At 38.6% G+C, this 22,532-nt stretch overlaps 3 protein-coding genes across 4 annotated transcripts; 1 reads left to right on the top strand and 2 right to left on the bottom strand.

The window, feature by feature from the left end:
* Positions 1 to 201: 201 nt before the first annotated feature.
* Positions 202 to 5,573, bottom strand: pkdccb (protein kinase domain containing, cytoplasmic b). The gene is made up of 7 exons (XM_079457858.1): positions 4,933 to 5,573; positions 4,591 to 4,707; positions 3,150 to 3,421; positions 2,830 to 2,909; positions 2,621 to 2,722; positions 1,581 to 1,757; positions 202 to 1,072 (listed from the first exon to the last, which is right to left on the bottom strand). The coding sequence occupies exons 1-7, from the start codon at positions 5,476 to 5,478 to the stop codon at positions 969 to 971; spliced, it is 1,398 nt and encodes a 465-aa protein (XP_079313984.1). The 5' UTR covers positions 5,479 to 5,573; the 3' UTR covers positions 202 to 968.
* A 1,802-nt stretch (positions 5,574 to 7,375) lies between these two features.
* Positions 7,376 to 19,485, top strand: disp2 (dispatched RND transporter family member 2; the record flags this gene model as incomplete). The annotated part of the gene is made up of 8 exons (XM_079457906.1): positions 7,376 to 7,467; positions 11,450 to 11,851; positions 11,946 to 11,975; positions 12,301 to 12,424; positions 14,075 to 14,202; positions 14,321 to 14,418; positions 14,533 to 14,630; positions 14,808 to 19,485. The coding sequence occupies 8 exons, from the start codon at positions 7,376 to 7,378 to the stop codon at positions 18,258 to 18,260; spliced, it is 4,425 nt and encodes a 1,474-aa protein (XP_079314032.1). The 3' UTR covers positions 18,261 to 19,485.
* rpusd2 (RNA pseudouridine synthase domain containing 2) lies at positions 19,243 to 22,241 on the bottom strand. Of its 2 annotated transcripts, XM_079457905.1 has the most exons (4): positions 21,744 to 22,174; positions 21,498 to 21,653; positions 21,106 to 21,402; positions 19,248 to 20,724 (listed from the first exon to the last, which is right to left on the bottom strand). In XM_079457905.1, the coding sequence occupies exons 1-4, from the start codon at positions 21,951 to 21,953 to the stop codon at positions 19,915 to 19,917; spliced, it is 1,473 nt and encodes a 490-aa protein (XP_079314031.1). In that variant the 5' UTR covers positions 21,954 to 22,174; the 3' UTR covers positions 19,248 to 19,914. The 2 variants fall into 2 exon arrangements, with proteins under 2 accessions (XP_079314030.1, XP_079314031.1); XM_079457904.1 differs by having other exon boundaries at positions 19,243 to 20,724; positions 21,498 to 22,241.
* Between the last annotated feature and the right edge of the window lie 291 nt (positions 22,242 to 22,532).

Raw genomic sequence — 22,532 nt, 5'->3', positions numbered from 1 at the left:
TAAAGACCGACGGCCGAGAAGTGAATTCATGGAAGGCCCTGATACCATTCAGATGGCAATTTATTTTGTGTAGTTATTGCCAAGATGCAAGGTTTTAGTTAATCGAAATCACTAAAAATTCCAGTTGCATTGGTTTCGTCTGTTTGCTGGTTTGTTTATCTAAATAAAATGTCTTTGGTAATGAGAGCGAAAACACGCAATGAACAAACAAGTTTTTTATTACTTAGTTTATAGACGAATGCATTACAACATGACAAAATACAAACTTAATATAACCAAATAAATGACATGTTAATCTCTTTCTCTGAAAGAACAAAGAAAACTGACACATCCATAGGATGAAAGTATATAATTCCAAATACATATAGTGGAGTCCAAACATCTGAGAAAACAATTAAAAACTTTTTTTAGGTTTTATATGTGCAAATAGCAAGCATATCTTTTCTTTGAATCCAAACATTCTTTTCATTCCAATTGGGTATGGAACACCACCATATATACTGTATATAATACAGGTAATGCATCAGGAACAATGGTTCCCACTAAACATTCCTGCATTTTTGCGGTTTCAGCAGTTTTCCGCCTATTGACACGATTCTCGGCACATACTGACATCCAGCAAAATGCAGCAAACTTCTGGCCTCATTAACATCAAAGTAAATCTGTGAAAGAGCTTGTTTTCCTTTCCTCCTGCAGGCATTAGCCAGAGCAAAATGGGCTCAGTGTCCTTCCAGTGGACCGTGTCATGTGAACGCAACACAGAAGGAAAATAAAAACGTTGGAAGGCTGTATTTTTCTTTCTCCTTTTTTATCCACAGGTTAATTATACCTGAAGGGAAATCCTTTTAAACGCTCCTTGGCAGCTTGTAGGATTGGCAGGGGGATCAAACGCCATTGAGTAAGACGCCTATAAATATAACACATTCATTTGTCTACTATTTTTCCCCTTCCCCCAGTTCCTTTCTTTCTCAAAGCACTGCTCCCGAGGCTTTAACTTTCCTCATATACACTGCCGAGTTCACATCTGGAACCAGATGGCTGAAGCCACTTCTGAAAGAGGCAAGAAGTCGACCTGCAGACAAGTAAAGGCAAGGCGAGCCCTTGGGTTAGACACAGCATGTTCCAAACAGACACAACAGACATATGTTCAAATGATTTATAACACCGAATAGAGGTAGTCAGCGCTTTATTGAAGGCCTGCTCATCAGATAGATATTTATATGATGGTTTTTGAAGTTTTTCTGTTGTATTATGCCAAAGTTGGGTCGTGCGAGGGATTTATTGCTACCATATAACTTATAAACACATTCCTTTGCAAATAATATACATTTATAAGACTGTTTAATGGCTTGGATGTCTGTTTTGAGTTATTTATTTTGGCTTTACACTTACTTTCATAAAAAAAAGTATATTTGATTTTAAAGAGAACACATAGCACTATGGCTCTTCCATAAAAGCTGGAATAAATGTAAACTAAAATTTAAAGTCATTCTGTACATCTTAAACGTAAATGTTTACTTGCAGCTGCTTATGACCAATTTGCAAAATAATCAAAATCCGAAGCTGTAGTTTAAACTGACCTGTCCATGTCCGTTCCTTGCTCAGAGAGAAGCTTGTGCACTGAAGGTGAGAGTTGCAGATGAGCGCCGCTTCTCTGGTACTGTGCACAGATAGCACGCAGCCTTGCTGGTTGTACGATGGCCAGCATCTGTATTCCATATTTCCAACGCTCCTCATTCCTTTCAGGACAGCATAATCTGCACAAAGAAAAAAAATCTGCATCAAAACCATTTCAAGATCCACTCAACACCCATCTGCAAAATATTAGCGCGCTCTGAGAGTTTAAGAGAACCAAGCCCTTCTGCTTTCTTTTTCACAGTAGAGGTGGCAGGATCTCAGGTTACCAAATGTGTGTGTGTGCACATTTATGGGGACAAAAGACATGTATACCGAAGCAATGGCTTTGCCAGATTTCAAGAAAGGAGGAAAAGATCCGGCAAGTAAATATTTCTTGATGTGCCTTTTTAAGGAAGGTGTTGTGTTGAGGATTCTTCGACAACGATTTTATGCATGTGTGCTGCTTTACTTTCGTCATGTGATTGATTTATAGGTGTCAAAGCTCACAGAAAGGGAGTCAAAGAAAGAGAGGCTTAAAAGTCCTTGAAGATGGATTGAGTTACATGCATTTTATGACAGAAGCACATTTGCTTTACAGTGCCGAAAACATACTTGTCACGCTAACATCTTTGCATTTATCTAAAGAGTTATGGTAAATAAGTCCATAATGGGAGCTGAGGAGTGTTAAAAAATGAAAATGTCATAATTTCCTCACCGTCTTGTCATTTCAAACATGTATGACTTTCTTCTAGAGAACACAAAAGAAGATATTTTGAAGAATACTGGTAACCGAACCGTGGCGGTACCCCTTGACTTGCATTGGTTGTGTGCGCACTGTTGTTTGGTTACCAACATTCTTAAAATATCATCTTTTGATATTCTGCAGAAAAAAAGTAAATCATACAAGTTTAAATTGAGGGTGAGTAAATGATGACAGAGTTTTAATTTTTGGGTGATCTTTCCCTTTAAGAAGCATAATCCAATACTTAAATCAGTGCATTACCTCTGCTTATTAACGGTGGCAGATTTTCCAAGCCAGACTTGTAGACACGCAAAACCTCTTCGAAGTCAACCAGTGTTTCATTAATGCTTTGTTTCAGGTCCCCTGTAACAGGAATATAAAATAAGCTTTCATAATTCAACCCCTTTTTATTAAAAGCAACCAAAAACCACCAAACGATTTTCACAGAAAAATAAGGTACCATTCCTCACCTGTGGAGTTCATTATTTTTTCAAGAAGAGGCTTCAGCAGCAGGGGTGCCTGATGAGGCAGTAGGTAGGTGAAGAAATACCTGGGAAGAAAAATAATGACTTGATATATTATATCTGAAACTCCAAATCAGTGGCAAGTCAAGCTGTGAGATCAAAGCGCTCTGTGATGCCCAGACGCTCGACGGGGCGGATAATTAATCATAACAAGCGGAGCAGGGAAAAGGATTCAAAATCCTGACATCGACCATGCAAGACTCTTGTAAAACAACTTTTTTATTATCTGGCTTAAACAATAAAGATGGAATGTGGGAAGTTCTCACCTGTAGGCGTTGTAAAGGTTCCTCATCTCATTCAAGCCTTCACAGATTCGCGAAGGGGAGCATCTGAGGGTGAAATTGCGAAGGGGAAACTGCAATAGGCAGTCTGAGTCTTCCACGCAGCCTGGCTCCTCAATACTTGCATCATCCAAATCAGTTAACTTGAGTTCTCCTGACACCGTAATGAACTGCCGAGGCTGGAAATCAAGCAGGGCCACCGAACCCAGCGGTGAGTACGAGAGATAGTGAAGAAGTCTTACTAAGCCAAGACAGACCTGTGATACAAAGACAAGCATAAGTTTTAGTAATAGCTTGTTCTGAATAAACAGGTCATTTAGCATTAATGTGATAAAAAAAATGTCTCTGTCAGGATGGCCGTAAAGGCTACCCAAAGGTTCACTCAAAAATGAAAATTCTAACATCATTAACCTCTTATCATTTCAAACGACTTCCTTCCTTCTGCAGAACACATATTTTAAAGAATGTTGGTAATTGAACCACAGCGGTACTCATTCACTTGCAATAAAAATTCTTTAAAATATCTTCTTTTGTGTTCTGCAGAATAAAGAAAGTCATACATGTTTGAAATGATAAGAGGGTGCAGAATTTATATTTCTTCTTTAAAAGATAAAAAACTCTTGGAAATATACTTTAAAAGGTAAAAAACACTGGAAGGAAAAATATTTCCATATTTTTCTGTAATTTTGAGAATAGATCATATTTGTTCTTCTTTTATACACCCTACATTTGAGGTGTTGTTTACACCTGAACTTTCCCTCAGGATCAACAAAGAAAGCTGATCTACAGTATGCATGTGAACAACTACAGCCATAAACCTTATAATTTAGATTTTACTCAAATTCTAACCACGTCAATGCTATTTTTACGTACAGCATTACAATGTATTATATAACACTAACATTATCGAGCATAGCAGAGGTATTGAGTCAAGGCATACCCTTGAAAACACTGTAGCCCCAGTTCTTCACAAACATAACTGGATGACACCATACACCTTTTGAATAACTCCCGACCATGCGTTAAAGACACGTCAAAGAAAGTAGTCACTCGATTACAGCCCTTTAGCTTAAACGCACTTGTCATAAGAACCCATCGAAAATCAAAAAGGCATAGGGTATCAGAACCTGCTTCTTTAATACCAAAGCGAACATGAAAGAAAATATCCTCCTGGCTTTTGAAACACAGTATCATCTGCTACTACTACTAAACACACCGGCGAAGAAGAGTTAATAGCTATCCGAGATGGACATTTATCCCTCAAAGCATTTGATCAGGCTCAGTTGGTATGGAGATGGGACTCCGGTTAATCCAGCCGCGTTGAAGAATTTCATCCACCCCCACCTCAGGTATGCCCTGTGGGGGACAGTGGGTGGGGAGTTTCTGATTAACACTCCATGGGAGGGTTCGGGGGTGCTGCTCTTACCCGAAAGCGCTCTTCCCAGGGGCTCTGCAGGAGCTGGATCATCTGAAGTGGCATCCCCTGTTCCAGCACCGTTGTGATGCCACCAACCACAGGGCTGTCCTGACAATGACCTTTCAACTGCAATAGAAAATACACAATGCATCACAATTCACTAAGATCACGCATTTACAAGATTCACTAAAATCACAACGTCCTATGTATTATGGCAACAACTTTTGGAGGTGGTATGCAATTGCTTAAAATAAAAACATGTGGTCACAAACGCAAAATTCAGATACACACATGGCGCACAAACAAAATTCAAGTTTTTTTATTGAAAAGCTGAACTGAGTGTTTTCTTACCTGTACAATATTGGTGTGCTGCAATCTCTGCAACAATACAATCTCCTTCCTCAGTTTGAAAGAAATAAGCTCATGACAGCTCTGATGATCTTTAAAATCTTCCATGCAAAGTCTCATGTCAGTGCCTTGATGGTTCACAGATTTCAGCGCTACGAAGGATCCTTGAGGTAACACCGCTTTTAACACCGTTTTTGTGTAACCCGAACCAAGAAAGTCAACAGCTTTCACGACATTAAGTTCTTGGCAGCCAATGACCAATTCAGTGTTCTCCAAACGTACGCTCTCATTTATGGCCAGATGCGGATCGATAAATCCTTCTGAAGATTGCACATTATCAGATGTGATATAAAGTAGCTCGAGTTCTTGTTGTCTTTCCTTCAGTTGTTGATGCAATCTGTCGCGCTCGGGAGTCAAACCATCTGGCCGAGCAGCATCACCAAAAGTCCCCCGCAGACCAAAGTGCCATTTCTTCAAAACAAACGTTAAAGTCAAAAACAACAAAGCAACAAAGAAGAAAGCGCAAAAGGGATTCTTTGAGAAAGTCATGGCAAGTTCACGTGAGTCTGCTGTGAATTTTCGCTGTCAGACGAAGAGCCGCTGCTCCTTCGGTCATACTTCTCAATACCACGCAGAGTAAGTGCGCACTGTAATTTAGTTTGGTAACTTTAAGACACGGGAACGCCCCGGGGGCGGGTCTTACTGCTGATGACCAAATAATCACCTCCCATAAACCCGTACATCATCGTATAGGGATTGACACACAGACAAAAGAGGCTTTATAAACTTCTACCTTATCATTAATCTGTAAAAGCTATATGTTTGTTCAGATACTTAATGTTTATCAGATGCGTGGAAAGGGAAACGTTAGCTTACCGGATAAAGTCAGCAGAGGGTCGCAGGCTATATAAGAGAGAATAAACATAAATGCATAAGGATCAGGTATTCTTAATAAAATAATGTGAATTGGTCTAATTGTTATAAAATGTTAGTTGAGGATGCTACTTTTTATATATTTATGTTGCCCAGATGGTAAAAATGTTACATGTGTAAACACTAAACAGGCCTCAACGCTTTTTTCACCCATACTCCATATTTATGATGAAGTTGCAATATAACTATATAAATAGGTCTAAACTTGTTAGGATCGTAACATAATAACTAGAGGCACAGAATGAAACTGCTGTAACACAGAGACAGGAGATCCATCTTTCCGTCGAGATAAACTGAAAACAAAACACAATGTACATCCACCTAAGCTGCTGATTCCATCACAACCTTCAAGAAACAACTAAAAAGCCACCTGTTCATGTAATGTAAGCTAATGTCATAATGTATGACGAGAAATGTGTGATCTGCACACATGATGGGAATTAACTGTATTTGAAACATAAACTTGATTTTTTTTATTAGTAGGTCTCAATCATACCATTTGATAATACCTTTCCATTCACAAGAAGGTCAACCTTAAGCTAAAAAAATCAAATTTTTACCAAATGTGTTCACAATATTCATAGGTCAGATGCAAATTTGTGGTGATAAGAATATTAATGTGAGGTCTCTCTTTTCATGTTTTAAAGCACAGTTTGTCATATCCATATAAGAAAAGCCACATCCACAACGGTCCAAACTCCTCATAAAAGGGCACACGAAAATAATAGTAAATTATAAATATAGTAACTATTTTATGTTCTATGAGGAGTCATCCCCTCTCCATTTGTTGGGTATTATTGCTTCTGGTTTGTACATTTTAATCACAAAAATCATACAAATGTTATCTCTCAAAAACGTGCATTCGTTCAATAGTGCTAACAACTCAAAACTAAATAATATTGTAAATAGAATAGGCTACTTTTGTTTGTATCTGAAATGAGTATAGTATTTAAAAAATGTGTTGCTGTATTACAAATGCTAGAATTTGATCAACAACTAACCGGATTTGTACCTGATGTAATCATAAATTGCTAATTTTCTGAAGTTTAATGTCCCACTAAAATGGATCTAAAATATAGAAGCACACTCCCTCTTGCATTATAAAAAAGTCCGTAATCTTATCCAAACACAATGAACTGAAGACTGCTGCATTATGAATGCAGAAACCATTGCCTGCCTGTCATAGGAACGCCGGAAAAACACAAGATATTATATAGTTTCCGTCATGTTTTTCTTCTGATACACGCAAGCAATCTCAACGCGAATAATGGTGCGAATCACTTCTGTTCTCCAGCACCACCCTCGGGTGAACAGCGACTGTCAACACCTTCGATCCCACAGCGACATCCAATAAGAAACGACGGACCAGCCCACATACTCAAGCAAACGTAGCATTTGCCTTTAACACCACGACTACAAACTGCATGTCTGAATTGATACTATTGTGCACATTATTAGAGATTTGACTGTAACAGACGGATTGCATTTGGAAATATAAAGCATCAGTGTCAGTATGGATACAGAGTCTATTTCTGGAGAGCGCGATGATGCTGAAATCACAGATTTATCCACAACAGAGGGACCTTCTTGCGAAGCACCTCAGAGGTACGTGTAGGCTACTGTGTGTATATTTTTAAGACAAATGATAAGACCGAGTGACATTTAAACGGCGTCTTTGCTAATATGAAATGTAAATCAACGTGTCGCTTCTTCAAGATGTCTCTCTCACGAACGCACTTTGCCTTTTGTTTACAATGGAGACTCGCTGGGTTTACAAGAAACGGTGAGCGAGTTGAAAGTACACGCATTTGCATTGAATACTATGATTTATTAAAAGATTAATTGGATTTATGATCTGTGCGTGTACTTGCGTGACCTCTGATCTAACACTTGGTTTGGGTAGAAACTGTAAATTAATGTAAATTAATTTAGCTTTAAATGCACGTTAGTTAACATATGTTCTAATAACCCACGAATAACCTCAGTGTTCCTTTAAAGGGATAGCTCACCGAAAATGCTTAATTCTATCACCATTTACTCACATTTCTTGTCATTTCAAACCTGTATGACCTTTTTTGCTTTCCTCTAAACTTATGGAGTTAAAAATAAATAAATACAAAAATAAATCCATGGAGAAATGTAAAAAAGCGAAAATAATTAAATACAGAAATTAATTTTCTAAAAATAATGAAAAAACTGATATTTATATCAATAATATTTATATTATCTATTTATTTAAAAATTTCTAAAATAATTTGTACATTTTTGTATTTATTTTATGCATTTATGCTAATATATATTTTTTTTTATACATTTTCAAAAAAAATTCTTTCACATTTTCTTCTTTCTACATTTCTGTGTCCATATGGTAATGAAGGGGCGTGTCTTGTTTCAGACAAGGCAGTCCAGCACAGAATGCTGCTGTAGGCCACAGGTCAACTCTAAGGCCAAAGTAACATCTTGTGCTTTGACAAAATGACATGCAAGTCATTTTGAACATAATTTTAAAGTCATTTTAAACATCCCTGAACTGAGATGTCAGACTGTTTATAATGTTAGACACAGGACTCATCTGTCACTCTGAGTGAGACATTTTGCTTTATCATAGCTGAGTGCAGGTCTTCTGCTCCGTTAACATTGATCTATAGACAGATTTCATCAGTAATCTTTCAAAGTAATGCTGAGCAGATGGCAAGATGCGTTGTCCATGGTGGAGAAGTTCCAGCTGAAGCTTGCAGTGACTCATATGTGAGTGTGACCCTTTCAGGAGCTGCCTTGTCTTTGTTTTCTAATGCGAATCACACACATAGGCCCTTGAAAGCAGCCTTTGATTTGTTAATTAAAGGTTTTGCTCCATGTTATTATCTGTTGCTTATGTTTCTTAAAATGGATCATATCCTACACACAAAAGAAAGTGGCTAATCTCCCTAAGCAAAGTCTGGGAGATGTTATAGTCTATAGTATAATATATGCTTCTTTTTGTCAGAAATATTATGAAAGAGCTTAAAGGGATAGTTCGTGCAAAAATGAAAATTCTGTCATCCTTTACTCACCATCTTGTAATTTCAGACCGGTATGATCTTTTTCTGCAGAACACAAAAGAAGATATTTTGATCAAAGTTGGTCACCGAACCACACAAAAGAAGTTCATGGGTACTGCCATTGTTCAGTGTGTTACTGTGGAATATTTAGTTATATTTCATAGTACACAGTATGCTAATAGGCTATGGTTTTTTAGAGAGTAAATTAAACATTTAGTTAATAATTCTCGTAAATATTTAGGTTACAGTTGTTAAATGGGCAATAATACAAGCAAATTTAATCTGGGAATTACAATTAAATTCATTGAAGTCAATTTTCCTCATCCTTGAAACGATTTATTTCTATTTCTATGGATTAAGGACTGATTCTCATCGGAATAAACATTTGCAATACAAACTTTCCGTTCTCCTTGTCTGGGGCTGAATTGATTTCATCCTTAAAGTCTGACAAGACACAACAACCACCTCTGAGTCCTGGCAGTGTAGAGGAACCAGCTGCAGAGCTGTCCAATTGAATTAAGCCACTGCTCTTTCTGATAACCGTCATAACATCTGCTGCATGTGCATAGCCAAATTTCACAGATAAACTCACCATCACATGCAAATGGTTACTGCTGTAACATTTTGTCTGTTTTGGTAAGCATTTTGTGAACATGTGCACTTTCAATTTTTAACAGTGGAACTGTTTGAATAATATATTGTAACTTGGCTGTCTCATACACTACTGTCTCTTTATAGCAATAAAGTTGTTCGAGAATAGTGATCGCTTCATACATTACATTGAGTAATCACATTTTTTTGCAGCTCTGTGTTTAACACGCTCGGCTGAAATTGCTAGATGAAATGGTATTTTACTCAGGTTGATTATATGCTGTCAGTCTGTAAAATGCAGAGTGCTTACCCCTGTTGTTCTTCAGCTCGACAGTTCTAAGCCTGCTGCTGTAGTTTCACACAAAACCACAAGAAACCACATTCACCCAATGCAACAGAGCACCCAACCTGGTCTCTATTAGTTACTATTTTTGTAACTATAAAAGAAGCGATACTGAATCCCCACCCCTATCCATTGCCCTTACACTAATGTCACTGGTGCGTAAAACACAGAGCACCCATAAAACACCGAAACCAGTGTGTGCGTGTGTACAAAAGGATAAAAACAGATTCACTCTCAAACAAGGACAGCTGATTTGCTGCTTGCACATCTATAAGATTTACCAGCAGGAGTCGTGTTTCAATATTTGCATAGCTCGTCGTCTGGGTATTAATAAAAAGAAATTGAATGTGGAACTATCATTCTGTTTAATAATTCCACAAGTAAAATCAAAACATGTACAACAATCCATGAACATAGCATGTAGAACAAACAATTGCTAAATAACAGTCTATACAACCACAGTGTATAAAACCACAGTGTATACAACCACAAAAAAAATTATAAGAGACCATTTCAGATTATTACTGAATTTACCATATAGTTGTGTTTAAGTGTTCAAATGAATAGTTCTCCTAAGTGTTCAGATAACAGAAAATATACTCTATTTGACATCAAGTACCACAAAGAAAACAAGTTTATATTCACTTTTGAGCAATACATCAGTAATATTTGTACATGTATTTGGGCAAAGTTGAAAATTATTGAATTATGTGAGAACCTTTTTTATTTATTTCAAACAGTTTTCATGTGTCTTGTCATGCTATAAGTCTTAGAGAGAAACAGAAACAAAACAAAAGAACATGGACACCTGGAATTCACACACTACCATAATACAAGATACAAAATAAAAAACATGCCAACACATTTGTTACCTTGCAAACAAAAATATATAAACAAATATAAACAAAGCCATACGCTGCACTAACAGGGGTATGAAGCTTGTGAGGGTCTTCATTTATTACAAGTATATCTTCAAGTATACTTGAAACGCTCGCAAAATAGTGGGATTATAACACATAGTCCTATTAAGCAAAACAAATGCACTAGAAAATGTGTTTATGTAATAATACTGGTCCAACTAATAATGTAAAGCAGGTGATTGTATAAACATCTGATGGTATAAAGTTCCCATATTTCAATGCTTAAAATGGCCTGCTTTGTCAAGGTGATTTACATTATTCAGTACTTTTCAGGCTGTTGTTTTATAACATATTCACTTCCCATGCAGTGAAGTAAGAGATAGTGAGTCTTTTTTTTAAATTTGACAGGGTAAGCTGACAGAGTTCCTCCCTCTTGGCCTAATTGAGTCTTGGAGCGTTTCACAGATTTTTAAGACATCATTGCTAATCTAATATATGTTGCCAGATACTTAGCACTTAAACAATTCTCTGGGCAGATATATTTGCTGGCAGTATGGAGAAAGGAAATATATACAGTACACTACAATTAAAGGAATATTATTCAGATAGAAGAATAATGCTTGTGAATTATATTCATTATCATATATACATTACAAAATCAAATTCTGCTCTTTTCCCAATAATATGGTAAAACTTGATATAAAAGCCGAACAACAATTTCAAACTTTTAATCCTAATGTTTTCCCTTGCAGTGGGATCCCTGAGGTTTCTGTTTGTTTCTCGGAAATTGATGCAACAGACTCTCAAATGTGTCCGGTCAGAATAGAGGAGAACTCAGAAGACAACAGTCTGTTTATGTTGCACTCCTGTACTCAACTCCACCAGAAAACTTTGCAGGGCTCAGGGTATCATTCACCGCAACACAAAAGGTGCCCCAGCTGTGGCCACCACCAGTCACTCCAAAGCAATGTCTGTAAAGGTCAAACAAATGCTTTCCATCATGCAGACTGTTCAACGAGTCCAGTTAAGACTGTCCATAGCTGCAGTCCATCACGTCTGCCTTCATGTCAAAATAGAATGCAGTGCCACTGGCTTCATGGACCTCACGATGGCAGTAACCACAAGCCCTTGCAACATCACATGGTGACAGTGAGGTGCAGATTTTTTCTTATTCTTAATATCTTTCTGCAGGACATGCATTTAGTAAAGCATGTTAAAGCCTTATAACCATGTCTGTCTATTCTATAGAAACGATGACCTACATTGGATTCCAAGAAGGTAAGATGCTTTAATGATACAGTTTTATTGGATTATAACGGCATACAAAATGTACAGAACGAGTAAATTGTGCATTATTATTATGATAGTTATATAATAGTGCACATTAACACAACCTATATAAGATTAAATCTGATTTGTTTTCATTTTGAGGTATTAGAAAGAATAATTCAGACAATTAGACAAAGGTATTTGGGGGAAGCTGTACGGCAATGTAAATCTGAAATGGAGAAACGAGACATGGAGAATTACAGCAGTTTATACACCATACAACAATTTCATTGAATTTGACTTTAAACACCATTGATTTTTCACATTTTCCCAGCTATTCACAGGTCATAGTGGAATACCCATTGGCCGTACTTATTTCATGTACAGTACTTCTGTTTGCCTGCTCTCTTGGTGGGATTTTGTCCGGTCCCCTGCCAGACTTCTCTGACCCTTTGTCGGTTAGTAGCCTGTCTCCATGTTAACATAAGAAAAAACTATATGTATCTTGAATGCTTTTTATGCTCGAAGGACCGTTCAAACTATGGATGAAAACAATCACTAGTTTTTTAATTGTTATAAATTAAATAGCAAAGTCCACACCTTATAACAACAAAGATATAGGGCACTATTGAACGCTTGGTGCAATGTGTTTTTGCTAGTTTCAGCCCTATGCAGTTATAATATTTACATCAAGCACCATGTTGTTTAAATAGCAAATGCATTTGTGCCCACTTGTTGTTTGGACATCTCTTGCCGATATGGTCATGGATCACACAGGAGTCAGATGCAGAATATGACGGGTATCTCTTTATTGAGAACAGTGCAGTCACAGGGTACGAAAGTCAAAGGATTACTCAGACAGATCACAGCAAAGACAAGGCATCGATAATATCCACCCATCCAAAACAGTCCATAGAGACGGAGCTACCATCTATAGTCCCGGGACTAGAAAGACACAGTCAATGATAATTCCCATGGCAGGGTAGCAAAACTCAAATGCGAGAAGAATGATCAGGTGAGGGGAATTAACCTAATGAATGGCTAATGAGGGGAAGGAGCGGTAATGGGAAAAAACACGCAGACTCAGAGCACGTGGGAGCCGTCACAACAGCATCACGTGCTCGACACGACAATGACAGAAGACAACACGAACAACATAGGGAGTGCTAGACCCGAGACCTGACAGTTATGCCCTTTTGAGATGTCCAGAATGCAATGAAACGGATACAAATGTATTGTATGAATAAAATCTGTAAAATAAAATAAACATGTTTAAGATGAAGACTGTCTTAGTGATGGCAGTGAAAACTAGATATGAGGGTTTGCTGTGTAGATGGAGCAAGTCTGGAAACAAAACAAATCAACAAAAAAAAGTGCAGAGCTAATACAACTCAAATGATGAAGAAATGTTATTTGAATGTAACAGTGAGTGCAGATCTAGGTCAGCAGATACTGCAGATCACCCTTGTTTTCTAAGGATTCACAATAATTGGGGTTATCTGAAAGAATTGCGATGATGTCAAATAATTGCTTATTTAATAATTGTGACAGCCCTAGAAACAGCAGTTCATCTACATTTCTCCTAATACTTTGACACTGTAGAGTGTAAACTTTTAATTAACGTTATCGTAACCATTCATTGGTGTGGATGCTGATATAGTTGTTTATGTGTATTGTTGTCATTCAGAGTGTGAACAGTTCTTCCTAAATCTTTCTGTTTGTTCATTGTGCATACAGTAAATAAATTACTGTTAGTTAATACTATACACTCTTAAAAATAAAGGTGCTTCACATGCCATAGAATAAAAATGGTTGAATAAAGAACCTTAAACATCCTAAGAACCTTTCTGTTTCACAAAGGTTCTTTGTGGCAAAAAAATATTATTTAGATTATAAAAAGGCGAGAAAGTGGTGGTTCTTTAAAGAAGCACATTTTGTTCAAGAGTGTAAGATGCAACTGTGAGTGTGCAAGAAGTATACTGTGAATAATTAAGAACACCTCAGAATAATACACTGACCAACAATTCCTAAGAAAAAAATTGGCACCTCTAATACATTTTATAATGATACGTATCACTGATGGTGATTATCTTTTATTAAACCAAAAGGGATTTGAACCACGTGGAACAGACATCAGCATCCGGCTAGCAACCTGGATGAAGTTACAGCAAAACAGTGGGCCTGGAAAATCCTTTTCTCCGGTTCCCTGGCAACTCACAGAAGCAACTACAGCAAGGTATTTTTTCCGTGATCAACTATACTTTATAACATGCCGAACATAAAAACGCTGTTGCAGTTTGTATACAACACTAGTTTAGATTTTTCTTTGTTTAAAAATACTATTTGGTTTACAGAGAGGACACAAGTACATCGCCGCCTCTATTAAAGCAACGCTCAAGAAGAATGTTACACCGAGATTACGCTGAGCACAACTTTTTTTGTAATGCCCCAGGTGAGACAGAAAAATTTGCAATATCAGGAATTGTGAAAACTAATAAATCAATATATGAAACACAGGATGTTTTATGAAATGTCATCCTTTATGACCACATCTGTGGTTCTGTAGGTGAGCGCTATGCTCAGCTGGTCTTCCGCTCGGGAAACTCTGCCAGTCTCTGGAGTCTAAAGGCAATTTACGCTATGTGCCAGATGGAAGAGACACAGGTAAACCAAGGACAAATTTTTCCAAAAGGGGATGGTATTAAGTCTTTAATGGGAGAAGTTAAATGCAGTGTTTTGGTGGACAAATAACAGCATCTCTTCAGTGTGCATATTCAGATATAACAATATCAAATTTCAAAGCAATTATTCTTTTCTGTAAATTTTTTTTTTTTATTTCAGATCCGTTCAGGGACAGAATTTGATACATTTTGCCAGATCCACTCTGGATTAGATGGCTCCAGTGGAAAGAACGAGTGCTGTCCAAGTTGGTCTTTGGGGAACTACTTGGCTTCTCTCAACAATGTTTCTTCCTGCTTCCATTTGACCACACTGCACGTGTCCGAAAGTCTAAATCTGCTCAGATTCTGCGCTCCTTACTACCATGATGGAAGCCTTGTTGCATCATGTACCGAGAAGAGTAAATCTGGCCGCTGTGGATCCGTCCCACACCGCTGTAGGCTGTCAATTATCTTTCAGATTCTTCATTATCTCGTTGACAAGGACTTCCTGGGACCACAGACTGTTGATTACAAGGTCCCATCCCTAAAATACAGTGCTCTTTTTCTACCAGTAGACAAAGGGGATCAATTGCTGAAAATTTATTTGGACCATCTCGAGGGCCATGAGCTCACATATAACAACACCACTATTACCGGAATGGATTTGGGAATTAAACAAAAACTCTTCAAGTATTACTTGGCACGAGACTCTATCTATCCTGTTCTTGCAGCTCTTGGACTTTTGTTCACAATGGGAATGTATCTCAGATCTCTACTGATAGCAGCGATGTCACTGGTTGCTGTCATATTATCCCTTTGCACCTCGTATTTTTTCTACAAGGTTGCATTTCGGTTGACATTTTTTCCACTCCTCAATCTCACATCGGTCCTCGTTCTTTTAGGAAGTTGCATGAATCACACCTTTACTTTTGTGGATTTCTGGAATCTACAGCTAAGCCATAACCCTCCAGCTATCCCTGAGAAAAGAATGAACCGGGTTTTACAAGAAATGGGATACTTGATATTAGTGTCAGGACTGACATCCAGCATCACATTTTACTCAGGCTACATAAGCAGCATCACAGCTATAAGATGCTACGCTGTATATCTTGGCAGTGCCTCTTTGATCAACACCCTCTTTGCTCTTGTTTGGCTTCCGTGCACCCTTATTTTGCAAGAACGCTATGCTGTTCTATCTTCAAACCCTGTCACAAAAACAGCGTGGAACCCGTGCTGCTTGAAAAACGCTGGTGGATTCTGGGAGACAAGCTCAAGGAAGCGCTGTCTTTTCACCCTGAGACAGAAACTTCGAGTGTTAGGCCGAGGGTTTACCGACACATCAAACTTGCTTTTTTTAAAAATCCTGCCGTGTGGTGTAGTGAAGTTTCGATATATTTGGATCTGTTGGTTTACAGTGTTGGCAGCTGGAGGTACATACATATCATGTGTGGATCCTGGCATGAAACTGCCGACTTCAGACAGTAAAACCACTCAGCTCTTCCGTTCCAGTCATCCTTTTGAGAGATATGATGCAGAATACCGCCACCAGTTCATGTTTGAGCGAGTGAAACAAGGAGAAGACGAGCCCATGACACTGACTCTAATTTGGGGTGTCATTCCTTCAGACAACGGTGATCACTTTAATCCAAAAAGTAACGCCTCTTTGGCTATTGATCCTGCGTTCAATATGAGCAGTGTCGAAGCCCAAGTTTGGTTGCGAGACCTATGTGGAAAAATTAAAAACCAGAGTTTCTATTCTCAATTAGCAGCTGAACAAGAAGAAACAGACAAAAGTGGGTGTTTTGTCGAAAGCTTGATTCACTGGATTTCTATACGCCGCTGTTCTGAAAGGGAAGATGCATTTAGTTTCTGCTGCAATAATATTCCCTTTCCGTACCCGCCAAGTGTTTTTGAGCAGTGCCTTAGCATGATGGTAGCAGAGTTGTATGCAGAAGGACACCTACCCAATGCTGGAGGCCTAAGGTTCGATTCAGAAGGTCGAATCACTGCCCTTGTGATATTGTTCAAAAGCGTACAACGCTATAGTTTTAACTACAGCAAAATGTCACAATTCTACCAAGAGGTCTTAAAGTGGTTTAATGCGGAAATCTCTAAAGCTCCAGTGGGATTGCAGAAGGGATGGTTTGTAAGCCAGCTAGGTTTGTATGACCTCCAGAGATGTCTGAGTTCAGAGACGTTACAGGTGGCTGGCTTTTCTGTAGCTCTCACATTTGCATTGCTCCTGCTGACCACCTGGAATATTCCATTAAGCATCTACGTGTCCTTAGCCGTGGGAGGAAGTGTTTTCGCTACCGTCGGACTCCTTGTGCTTTTAGAATGGCAGTTAAATGGTGTGGAAGCTCTGTTCATTTCAGCAGCTGCTGGTCTATCTGTTGACTTTGTGGCCAATTACTGCATTTCATACAGCTTGGCCCCACACAATGACAGATTGGGAAGGGTTGCACATTCTCTCAAGAGAATGGGTTGCCCTGTAGCTACAGGTGCTGGGGCATATTTTTGTGTGGGCATCCTTATGCTACCTGCAACTGCATTGCTTTTCAGGAAGCTCGGGATCTTTCTCATGCTAGTAAAGTGCGTGGCATGCGGCTTCGCCACCTTTTTCTTCCAGTCATTGTGCTGCTTCTTCGGCCCTCAAAAGAACTGCGGGAACATAATACCGTGTGTCACAAAGCAAGCCACTGAAAATATACCTTCAGCAGCAGAAACTGGGACTGCCAGTCCATCAGCTAATGGGGCATTTGGCTGCGGCACAAGTTCTCGAATTCGAAGAAATTTAAATAAAGAAAGGGATGGTTTTCTCTGCCCCAATCAGGAACACCATAGAAAACGGCAAACAGTTGGAGGGAAGGAACCAGAACAGTATGAGCTGCAGCCCCTTGCTTGCCAGTTGAGTGACAGCTTTGAGAATAGCACTTGCACCAGCAAGCTGTCCAACAGACCTTCTGTACTTTCTGATGAGATTCAGTTCTGCGGACACAGTCCCAGGCAAGATTACGATCGCGTCAGCATTGAAGCTGACAGTGAAAAAATGTGTAGCAGGCACCTTAAAACTTGCAACCCACCTCCGGCACTCCAGACGTCATCGCCATACAAAGAGAACATGTTGCATCCTGTAGATCTATCCAAGGAGAAGATTTTATGCAAGAAATGTCGAAGCCAGTCAAGCAGTGGCCTCAAACTTTGGGACACGTCTATGTCATCGTCCTCTAGTATGGAAGAAATCATGACATCACAGACGACAGACACTGTCAATCAAAGATCACTGTCAATAGATGAGGTTACTAGCTGTCACAAACGACTCCTGTCATGTCAGTCCCAGAGCTCCATGGAGGGACTTGAATATTCCAATGAGACCTGCCTAAGTGATGTCGAGCCTGCTGTATTTGTTCCTCCAGCTGTTAAAAAACAAGAAGAGTTTCAACCTGGCCACTTAAATGGTAAGAGGGACACTTTGCGTTTGTCCTTGAAGGAGACCGTATTTGACCTTGCTTCTCCAGGGCCTGGAAGAGGGAGGACCACCCAAAGTGGAGTGCCAGTGATACTTCCCAACAGTAAACCCGATATGCCTGACGTTTGGATCAAAAGGGAAGGAAAAGGTGAAGGTGGAAGCTGAAGAAAATTTGGTCAACAAAATGATCAAATCCATACCCCAGCATGGCCAGTACTTTATATGGTGGGCTAAACCTTGGTACACATCAGTCTGTTTTATTTTTGGAATTGGTCTGAAAATGCATACTGGACAATATTTTGTAACCATCAGTCATCACATAATGAAGGAATGGAAATGTAGTATACAGTGCTTACAAAATATTTGACCCAAGGACGGATTTTTAAAAGCATGATTTTTTGCATGTCATGTAAATACACACTGAATGTGCACCCACAAACAGCCTTTCTTCAGGGGCCTTGAACCGCAAATGGAAAATTTGACACTTATAAAAAAACAACTGTGCCTGATCTTTGACAACCAAGCCATGAGCACCGAAAAGGTTACATTTATTGTCATGTTCTTAAACCCTCGACAATCCGGCTTAGTCAGACATTACAAAAGGGGTCTCAAAAAATACTAAAGCACATTCACATGCCTAAACTGTTAGAAACACTTGGTATAGATGTGCTTGTTACTGTTTTCTTTACATCGTCATACATCATTGCATGTTAAAAGCAATTTTACATTTTCAACACTAAAATTGTTCTTTTTATACATGCTGTATAATTTTCTTATTGCCAGAGCCATAAAAAGTCTCTCCTTAAAAATAAAATGCCCATCAAAATAAAGGCCACTTCTTAAAGATTTTAACAAAAAAAGCTTCATTGTGTGGGCATCTTTCACTAATGATAATTATTGCCCAAAAGATAATTAACTGCAATACTACATTTGAACCTATACATGAATGAGTGTAACACACACATATATATATAATTTGAAATATTGCATTGTTCAGAATGCAAAAGGTTGTGTGTATGAAGTGGTGGTTTGTGATGTTCACAAATATGTAAATCCTTTAAGGAAAATTTTTACATTTAGCAGAAATCAGTTAAATCTATTTTGAAAGCAAAAGGACACCCTTGAAAATAGTAAATAACTACATAATCTCTTAGAAATGCATTCCCATTTATTTCATTAAGGTCAAGAGATTTTATTACAGCATCATAAAACACTGCCAAAATGAAAATGTAAAAAGAATGATTTGTGCCAAATGTATCTGAAATTATGCAGCTGTATAATAAATCCTGCTGGTGTGGAACTTCTGTTGTTGATCGCCTGTGCATAAAAAAATTCAAGTTGTGTCTGAAGTTGACTATGATAAAGCCGTCCAATAAAGATTTATTTTAATTGGAGTAAGACTAAAGTCTGTCTGTGAGTTTCTGGGGTGGTATTAATGAAAACAAATTGATACTGGAGGTGATTAAAAAGCTTTTCATGCATAACAAGACATTTGGCATGAGATATTTTGATTGCAACTACCCGCACTTACTAATACTTAGATAGAAAAGGAAATGGTCAAAAACAATCAAGGTTCAATTACAACAACTTCTATATTTTATTGCTGTATGCACAGATTGTATGGGGTCAAGGTGTTTTTAAAGGGTACAGAAGTGAAATAAACGAAGACTGAGTAATTCAAACTAAAACACCAAAATCTGGCAAATTAAAACAAAGCCACTTTTAAATCACACAGAACACATACAGCAGAAGTTGTGACTTCTCATCCTTACATTCACTGTGGTTTTAAATTTAAAAATGTTGCATAAACCTAACATGTTTAATCCTGAACCCAGTCCTCTTTAGCCCAGTCCGGCAGTTGGGTAGAGTATTCAAAGTCTGGTCCTTTGTAACGCAATGCGTGTAGGTACATTACCAAATCTTTCTCTGCTGGATCAGGCCGCACAATCTTACACTCGCCACATAAATTATCTCGAACAAAAGCATCCGATATTGTTGTTTTAGGGTGTTCGTGTACAATACGCTCCTCTTTTTTAGAGTCAATCCTCTCCGCTTTGGTTCCACATGTTGGTCTGCTGTTGCATATGTCTTTTTCTTCAACCAACGGCACCTCACAAGAACTGCCATCACATGCGCTGTTACTTGACTCAGTAATAGTTTTAGGCAGGCTGCTGTGATCAGGTGCACCATCACTACTCTCAGTCTTTGGTCCTTGCTCTCCTTTTTCCATATTTTCATCAGGTAAATCCAACAAGTGCAGACTCTCCTTTGAACGATGTTCATCTATAAGGGCTTCTAGAATTTCTTCATTGCTCATATCCACCAGCCCTCCTTTGGCTCTGTTCGGTCCCCAAGCAGAAGATCCATAGATGGGATCATTGAGAATTGGAAAGCCGAGATACTGAAGATGTACCCGAATCTGATGAGTACGACCTGTAAGTGGCAGGCAACGCACTACACTAGAGTGTCCGTTATAGTTCAGCCTCTGGAAGACTGTGCGGCACTCTTTGCCTTTGGGATCCACTCTGCTGAGACCCACTTTGAAAGACACTACCAGTATGGGTTCCTCACAGACCACTTCACTCTCTGGAAACTCTCCCTTCACACGACAGACATATTCTTTTTCCATCTGTGAAAATACACAAAAACTACGGTTAGATTAAGCCTTAATTCAAGGTCACAGAATGCATATATATTTTTTCGGTATGAACAATATTTCAATATGAAGATTTATTTCAACACAAATATCATCTTAATGTGATTAAAAGCTGAGAATAGAAAACAGAGATAATAGGTACCAGATATAACTTTTGACTGTAAAATAATGTTAAAAACAAGCTCCTGCTACAGATATTTTGTTCACCAAATAAATGTATTGTCCATCGTCCATCAATTATTTTAGTAAATGACTGAATTATTATTTTCAGGTGAACTATCCTAGATCAAATGCTTTATTAGTTTGACAGTTACATTACAGAATTTTGGTTTTATTCATAATGTGGGGTCTCACCTGTCTCTCTCTAACCATCGCATCCAACTTTTTGGACACCTCCAGCGTACGAGCAAACAGCAACACACCTGAAGTGAGCCGGTCCAGCCGATGCACTGTGTGGAGGCCACTAAGGCCTTTTTCCTTCCCTAAAATAAAGATGACTGTATTGTGTCGGTAGCGGCCACAGGGATGCACAGGTAGTGATGCAGGCTTATCTACCACCACAACTTCACCATCATCTACCAGAACCTCCAATTGCTTCCCACACACAGGAGGCTCATGGCGATGCACCGTGTTCCTCATAAAGTCATTGTTCTGGAAAAGCAAGAGAGATACAAAACCATTATGCATACACAGACTCGCACAGAGATAGACAGCGAGTTTGGGAGTGTTATCGTGTGACCTCCTACCTTTAGTGTTATGTTTAGGTCATCCACGGGTGTTTGATTCAACCTGATACGGCCAGCTTTGACTGCTTTGTGATAGTAGTCCATAGATTCGGATCGAAATTCACTTTTGAAAACATCAAGGAGAGATTTCCCGATCCAGCGTCCTTTGCAATACGTCTGAAAATCATAGTAATATGGATACACCTTGCGCAGTCCATTCTCAAAATAATACGAGGTTTCTGCGAAATGTTCTTGGCTGAAACTCACACCCGAGTTGCGTTTCTGTGGAGGGGGCACGTACCGTTCCCCAGGACGCTGTTTACTGCTTTTCTTTCGCTTTTTAGCGCTGTCTAGTGTTGCTGGCTCTCCAGTCTCGTCGTTTTTACGTTTACCACTATTTGTCCTAACGGGGATGTCTGGAACAGAGATTTCGTCCTGCGAGCAATTCTCTTCCACCGTGCTCTCTTTAGTCGCCATGGCGTGCAATTCAGAGCGACAAGGCTGGTTTGTAAATTCCCAATATCTGGAGAAGTTTGAGTCTATCACTGTTGCGCTGCTTCTCTTTGCATTTTGTTCTGTCCGTAGCCTCCCGAGAGTTTGAGTGCCTCCGTGTTCTTTAAGATAAAAGTTTATGATTTCTTTTTTACCAAAGCGAAATAATACATTGAAACCAGCAGCCGCACACGTGAACCATGCCATTCATCAAGTTAAAATGCCTTCCGTCGTGTCTTGATGACGTAACGCGACGTGCTTTGTTTACGTCGTGGGGTTTACCACGTTGCTGTCAGTTATTTCATGTTTGTATGCAATTGTCAATTGTAATGTTCTCTGATGCAAAATTAAGGTTTTGTACCAAATTTTAACACTTCAGATTTGTCATATATTTGAAACATTATTATATGGGTAGTTCAAAAAAATGAACCGTAAATCTATCTCATGAAAATACATCTCTCGTATTCTATTTTGTATTATAAATATGAATAATACAAAAATATATATTGTTACATGTATGGTATATTCAACTACCCACATAATGCATATTACACAAAATATGAT

The sequence above is a fragment of the Barbatula barbatula genome, assembly GCF_947034865.1.
Source record: "Barbatula barbatula genome assembly, chromosome: 6".
Lineage (NCBI taxonomy): Eukaryota > Metazoa > Chordata > Actinopteri > Cypriniformes > Nemacheilidae > Barbatula > Barbatula barbatula.
Note: the sequence above shows the minus strand (reverse complement) of the source record. Positions and strands in the feature narration are given on the sequence as shown.

Bases quoted from the DNA above. Each gene is read 5' to 3' on its own strand.
- pkdccb (XM_079457858.1), bottom strand. From the start codon at position 5,478: ATGACTTTCTCAAAGAATCCCTTTTGCGCTTTCTTCTTTGTTGCTTTG. The intron at 4,708-4,932 runs GTAAGAAAACAC...TTTCTATTGCAG, and splicing joins AGCACACCAATATTGTACAG to TTGAAAGGTCATTGTCAGGA. The intron at 1,073-1,580 runs GTCAGTTTAAAC...ACTTGTCTGCAG, and splicing joins CAAGGAACGGACATGGACAG to GTCGACTTCTTGCCTCTTTC.
- rpusd2 (XM_079457904.1), bottom strand. From the start codon at position 22,175: ATGGCATGGTTCACGTGTGCGGCTGCTGGTTTCAATGTATTATTTCGC. The intron at 21,403-21,497 runs GTAGGAGGTCAC...TTGCTTTTCCAG, and splicing joins ACCTAAACATAACACTAAAG to AACAATGACTTTATGAGGAA. The intron at 20,725-21,105 runs GTGAGACCCCAC...GTATTTTCACAG, and splicing joins CGATGGTTAGAGAGAGACAG to ATGGAAAAAGAATATGTCTG.